Raw genomic sequence first — 6,869 nt, 5'->3', positions numbered from 1 at the left:
AGATCAGAAACAAAATGGGGTTGTAAATACTTTCATATAAAATGATTGATGTTCATTTCACATCAATAAAATAAGTTGCAACCCTATTTTGGCTCTGATATTTCAGGCTAAACAAACTATTCTGGCATCAGTGTCTTTTTTCCAATTAAAACGGGTGACAATGGCAAATAAGGAAGCATATAGAAGAACTATTTGTTGCTGAACTAAAGAAACTATAACATAAAGATAGAAAAACTATATCTCAATCACTTCAAACAGAAAAATATAAATCATACTCAATCTTCGCAGCTAGTGATATAGTGCAAACACCACTATTGGTCTAGAAATGAGCAATTGCCTACAACGTTTTCTTAAAAAATATTTTATACCTACTTAAGTAAATGTAGAAAATTAAATAGATACTACAAAAAAGTATTTATTTGAAGATACGTATTTTGTATTTGGCATTTAAAATACAAAAGGAAAATTTATTTTGCATTTTACACTACTAAAACAAATTCTGAAATCGAAATTATAACTTATCCATACATATCAATTGGAGAACGCGAAGCAGGTTCTGCAACCGTTATGCACGAATGCTCTGCGGTGTAATCTAACTGCAAGGGTGTCACAATAACTTGTTTTTTTTTTCTCAAATTTAAATTTTTATAAATGCGCCCATATATTTAGCGAGTATTAACTGAATCATCGTTATTTTTAAATTTATTTATATTTAGTCGTAGTAAATCAGCCCTCTTCCGCCCCTACGTTCAATAAATTAACTGTAACCGCATATAAAACATGCAGTTGACCAGAAGTAAAATACGTACATAAAATATTAGCCGTTTTCAATTCGTCCGTATTAATCCAGGGATATCTGAAAAGGTGTAGCTACTAGCTAGCATTATGGCCGAGCCATTGCCCTAAGATACATTGCTTCCTTACAACCAAATAGGACTTGGGAAAGGAAATCAATCTTATTTATCGTTGACGGAATTTTGCTTAAATAAATTTTATGGAATACGTTTTCCGAAACGACGCTGAATTAGAAGAACAAAAAGCAAAACACTCAATGAAGATTAAAACAAAACTTTTGAAGATTTGTAAAGAACAATTATCTACATCAATCATATGATTATACGTACATCCAGCTTTGACTGACTTGAATTTATTCCAGCAAGCTGCCTCGTTAGAAAAAGTATTGAAAGAGCAACAGCAACAACAACAGTTGGAGCTGGAGCGCGCTTGGGATAGAGAAAAAGAAATTAAAGGGAATGGAGAGACAAGTCCGACTTCAGAGCACAGGGTGCACGAATTATCACCCCCGCCTGCTGCGGATGCACAAAAAGTTCTGGGAGCATCCATACCTGCCACGCAGGTACTTCACGAATCTTCGATTTATCGTCAACAATCGTCTAAGTTTTTGAATATTTTTAAGGCTCAACTCACACCAGGATCTCAGATGATAGGGTCTCCTGTTTCTGGACTACATCATCACATGCAACAACTTTTACAACAACACGTACTAAGTCCTTCGCAACTGTCGACCTTAATGAAACAACATTCTGTCTTACAACAGCAACATCATCAGCAGGTTAAAAACAATGAGCTATTCAACTCAACATGTACAACGTCTAACTGGCGGATCTTTGTTACAGCATCAACAATTAGCCGAATTAGGGAAGAAACAGATCGAGCAAACAATTCAACAATTACAAGAACAACTGCAACTTAATCTCATTCAACAAACGCAGATTTTACAAAGTACAGATAAGAAAAAGGCTTCTGCTTCTTTACAGCAATTAGCTTTGCAACAGCAGCAATTAATTCAGCAGTTACAACTCATTCAACGGCAGTATGTTGTGCATCAAGGAATGGGGATGCAACCTATGATGCTCGTACAAGGGTCCGGTAAGTCGCTTTTTGTTTTAGATGTTTGCTAGTAGCGTATTTAATATAATCATTTAAAATAAACGTACGTATTAGGTACTTATAGGCGTAACCAAAAAAGAGGCTTATCACTTTTACGAAAATAAAGCATGTTGCTCACTATTCTCTCAAAACAAACTTACCTACATACCTGATTGAGGATCCTTCAAGGAAGAACAACACAATCAAGAAGTTCGAAGAACTATTATGGTTATTCTTTAACTATCATAAAAATCAAAATATCATTTACGAATTAAAATGAATCAAGAGTAAATTCATTTAAAATCAGTTTCAAAAGTGAATTATAATGCATGTAAATATTTTGCAAATATCATTTTGAAGAAAGCTTCAAGTGAGAAACTGAAATTGCCGGAAGATGTGTGAGGTGGACGTATTCCAGCGAGGTAGGTACACCCTCCTGATGCCTGTCCAAATTTCTCCCATTACAAAACCTTAGAAACTGGGCAATGCCACTATTGATGCCGCTTTTGAATCAATCGTTTTTATCACCCCCCGAAAGGAAAAAGAAGCTGATTAGGAAAAGATGGATGTCTGGGCTTCACGTGTGGTAAAACTGTTGGCACTTGCCCGTCCCTCATCCCCTAATTTCTCCACATCGCTCCCCTATTTTATCCTTTCGCTGGAATCCGTCCGACCTCAACACCTTCGGTTTTAACGCACGTGAAGCTTTTTAAATTAAGAAATCAACTTTTTTCTAAAATATCCTTAGAATGTTGATATATCTTTTCAAATTTAGTTTGCTTGAATAAAAATTCCCTTAATCTATCTCACAATCCAAACTTTTAGAAAACTAATACCTTTGCCTCTACATATTAATGTTAATAAGTTTGCTTTTAAAATTTGTATTTCTTCTAACAGCAACCTGTGGATAAGAAGATGGCGACAGCCATTTTCTTTTTGCGATTTGTAGCAACTAAAACTGCGACGAAATCGACATTATATGCTTTAATCGCAACAAATCATAATTACCATTAAAACTGTTATTATTTGATTCACAGTTTATATATGGTGAGGTACGAAATAAATATTCAATACAATATCAATACAGTAAAATGTACTTACCACACATACACGTGTACCTCTACCGGCTTTTTTAAAGTTCTTAACTTAGAGTTAAATGTTTATTTCTGGCAGTGTCTGAGTCTTGTCGGAATTTAATACGATCACTAACACTACATACACACACGTTTCAACCCCGTTTTATTGTTTTTAACATTAAAAAATTTGCAAAACCGTCAGACACATGCCACGCGAACTGCTCATTCTGGCCACCTTTCTCAGAATCACAAATAAGTAATGGCTAATTTCATAGATAGTGTTAGTTCGCGACTGAATGGGATGATCCTATTGGTCGCGAGCTGGCTCGCATAGAAGATGGTGATAAGCGGCTATTTTGAATTAGTTCCTGAAACTTTCGCATAATAAATTGTACATTAGATTAAATAAAATATCCATGCACAAAGGCAATGTAATTAAAACATTACTGTAAGTACGTAGTTAAAAACGTACGTATGTTCGCCAATCTTCACTTTTTGATAATTAACGTTGCATGTTCTGTTTAATTATACTTTGTTTAACTTAATATTAATTAATTAATTAATACCTAAATATGCGTATAAGACAAAAAGACGTAATTTTAACAATTTTCGGTTATTACTTCTGTTGTTTTACTTGTATAGAACTTCAATAACAATTACTATTAAAAACTGCTGCAGTAAATTTTATCGCAGGCTTGAACAATAGGGATGTGATGAGTCCATGGAAAGACCCTAGCATAGAAATTCCTTCATCTCTTCCAAATAGTAAACCCATATCAGACGTAAATGGTAAGAAAGATTTCAATATTAAATTACAATAGGTTCAATGCGCAAATTCAAAATTTTCTAACAAAAAGAAGACAACGCGAAATTTAAGTACGATTTAAAAGACATAATTAGTCTTTCTTATGCAAATTTAAAAAAAAAATAGAGTACGTTTTAAAGACGCATTCTACGTCTTGCGATGAAATGGGTAGTTAATTGGCTCGTTCTTAAGCACCTAATTCGCCAGTACTTTTGGACAATTTGCAGTGGAAATGAGTCGCATAGCTTTTGATTCTCTACAATAACGGCTCTTTTTAGGGCTTATAGGTGGCTTAACACCAAGTAGGACAAACAGGGAGGAGGTCCCAGGGGAAGAAAAAGCCGATGGCACTAACACGCCGGACAAAATTCAACATTTGTATGGCCATGGTGTCTGCAAATGGCCAGGTTGTGAAGTTATTTGTGAAGACGTGCAAGCTTTTATGAAGTAAGGTTTCATGAGAGTATTTTATTAATGACTAACAACTTTGGCATTCTTACCCATATTGGTCCATGTTTATAATAATAAATGTAAATATTTTTAAAAGATACATGGGGGTCGTTCATAAAATACGTTCGGAAATAAGGTGCAAAGATGAAGGGGGGGGGCGGCTCTACAAAAATGTGACGTTCCCAGTCATCAATTTTATATAATCAATTTTATATAATTGTTATTTTTAAAAATTTTCATTTCCTTAGAAAGTCATTCTCATTGTTTATAGGAAGGGGCAGAGTAGTTTTTGTGGGGTAATATTTGTTCGCTTAAAGTGTGACGAAGGGGTAGGGAGGGTTAAAAAGGTGAAATTCTGAGTGCCGCACTTTATGTACGACCCCATAGGTATGTTTATGTTTTATATTTATTAGGGGTTAATTCAATTTTTTATCACCTTAAATTGTCGTTTAAAGTTAAAATGAAAAATATAGACCCTCTGAAGTTCAAATATGCGAAAATAGGACAAAAAGAGTCCGCATCAAGGAAAAGTAATAAAGTCATGTCGGAGGAGATTTACATTTAAATCCGGAGGAGTTGTAATCAAACGACTTGCATATTAATTAAACATAGCGTAATTAGAGTTTTTAAGGCAAGATTCTGAGCTAATTTATATCAGGTTGTCTTTACTGTTTACATTCTCCCCTTTCTTTTACATATTAATCACCACCTCCGAACGCAAAACATAAACCAAAATTGAATTCACGCCGACCTCAAATTTATTGCACTTTGTTGGTTTTCCTTTTACTTTGACATCTTACTTATTAATCCTTTCAGCTTTCCTTCCTTTAGAATTCTAAACTTTTATCGGTTTGTCTCGCAGTAAACCATTTTTTAACTTCTTTTAACTTTAACCCCTTATAAATGACGCACCACCGTGATAAATTATAATCATTAGTACCTATTTACCTGGATATTAAGCACACTTCTTGTATAGATACCTACCCCTTATTCTAGATAAGCAAAATACGCGAATTTTTTCTACTTTCAATCGCACATGCCATTAAAAACTTTCATATTCTTATTAGGCATGGTAGAATTCATAGGAATTGGCTTCTCAATCATCAAAATCGGTCAAAAATTAGTCTTATAATAGCGAAATCAGTATTGATCAGCTTTGACGCTTTCTTTCCGCTACCGTTCGGAAAAACTAAACATCAAATCGAAAAGCTCAAATTACTACAATTATCTCAAAATTCTTCTTTCGGATTAGGAAGGTTTAAAAATAGATCATAAGGCATAGATCACCTACTTACTAGCTTTCATACGATTAATGTCAAAAAGCAATGTGAAAAAGTTTATCACAGTTTCGATACAAACTAATACTATTCTAATTTTAACCACAAACATATTGTTTTTACAATTTCTCAGTAGTTCCTGTTCACTGACGTATGTCGGTAATGGGTGTTTTGGAACATTTTGTGTATTTAATAATTTTTCTATAGGCATTTAAATACAGAACATACATTGGATGATCGATCCACTGCTCAAGCAAGGGTTCAGATGCAAGTAGTTTCCCAGTTGGAACTACAATTGCAAAAAGAACGGGATAGACTCCAAGCCATGATGCAACATTTACATATGTCGAAACAGCTTAGTTCTCCAGAACCTCCTTTAAAAGAAAACACTGCCCCTGTTAAAATGCCTGTTAGTTCTGTGATCACTCAGCCTGTGGTTTCTATAGGCCCCCTAGCTTCGGCTATCCGATCTCCTATCCTTCAAACCCCAGTTCCTACAGTTGGTGGTCCCATTAGAAGAAGGATAAGTGATAAATCGTCCCCTTCGTTAGCAGGGGGTAAGTAAATTTTTTTGTTCTATTTATTTTGTCTAAATTGTAAATATTGAAAGTCCCTGTTATTAATGATAGTATAGTAATAAAATAGTACGAAAATGATAATAATTTATACGATTGTTGTAATGCTGCTAAAGGATTGCCCTATATGCTTGAAAGGGCTGGACTGGACGTTCAACAAGGTAGGTTGGAATATGCCAAAAGAAGACGATAAAAATGATAATCGTTTAGATATTTTACAACGAGCTTCTTGTTTTCTTCCAGAAATTCAACGGAATAGAGAATTTTATAAAAACGCGGATGTTCGACCACCTTTTACTTACGCTTCATTAATTCGTCAGGTATGACAGAAACATATTAAGTTTAAAATCATGGGGAACATTTAAAGTTAGTTTTGTTATTTCTATTCCAGTCAATTATAGAATCTCCCGATAAACAACTTACCCTTAACGAAATTTACAACTGGTTTCAAAATACATTTTGCTACTTTCGAAGAAATGCAGCTACATGGAAGGTATGTCGTTCTAAACCAATGTTTAATGACGAAACGTTATAAAAATCAACGAATTAATTATTTCATTCACAAAAAAATTAACAATTATTAAATTTGAAAAACGATTTGTTCTACTTTTCGGCTAGTTTAATACATTTAATATATTTGTTTAATGATATTATACAGATAAATAATTAATAATTATTTAGCTCTTTGTGCAGTTTTAACCTGTAGGATGATTTTCAGGTTTTTGAAGTTTAACACTTATTATACAAACAGGACTTTTTTCTATTCTGCTTTAAGCTTGCATGTCGGCCTTTAATG

The 6,869-nt window shown here is 33.9% G+C and overlaps 1 protein-coding gene across 1 annotated transcript in view; it reads left to right on the top strand.

Annotated features, from left to right (window-relative positions):
• The window catches only part of LOC108735237 (forkhead box protein P1), an 84,001-nt gene that overhangs the window by 72,832 nt on the left and 4,300 nt on the right, over window positions 1–6,869 (top strand). Inside the window, exons 9-17 of the mRNA XM_025978357.1 lie at window positions 1,117–1,357; window positions 1,418–1,573; window positions 1,638–1,890; window positions 3,660–3,755; window positions 4,050–4,218; window positions 5,706–6,055; window positions 6,190–6,234; window positions 6,317–6,393; window positions 6,465–6,566. Of these exons, the coding sequence (XP_025834142.1) occupies window positions 1,117–1,357; window positions 1,418–1,573; window positions 1,638–1,890; window positions 3,660–3,755; window positions 4,050–4,218; window positions 5,706–6,055; window positions 6,190–6,234; window positions 6,317–6,393; window positions 6,465–6,566 (1,489 nt within the window). The remainder of the gene's footprint in view (window positions 1–1,116; window positions 1,358–1,417; window positions 1,574–1,637; window positions 1,891–3,659; window positions 3,756–4,049; window positions 4,219–5,705; window positions 6,056–6,189; window positions 6,235–6,316; window positions 6,394–6,464; window positions 6,567–6,869) is intronic.

This window comes from Agrilus planipennis, unplaced genomic scaffold (genome assembly GCF_000699045.2).
Source record: "Agrilus planipennis isolate EAB-ADULT unplaced genomic scaffold, Apla_2.0 scaffold15, whole genome shotgun sequence".
Lineage (NCBI taxonomy): Eukaryota > Metazoa > Arthropoda > Insecta > Coleoptera > Buprestidae > Agrilus > Agrilus planipennis.
The sequence above is the reverse complement of the archived record's forward strand: the minus strand, read 5'-3'. Positions and strand labels throughout refer to the sequence as shown.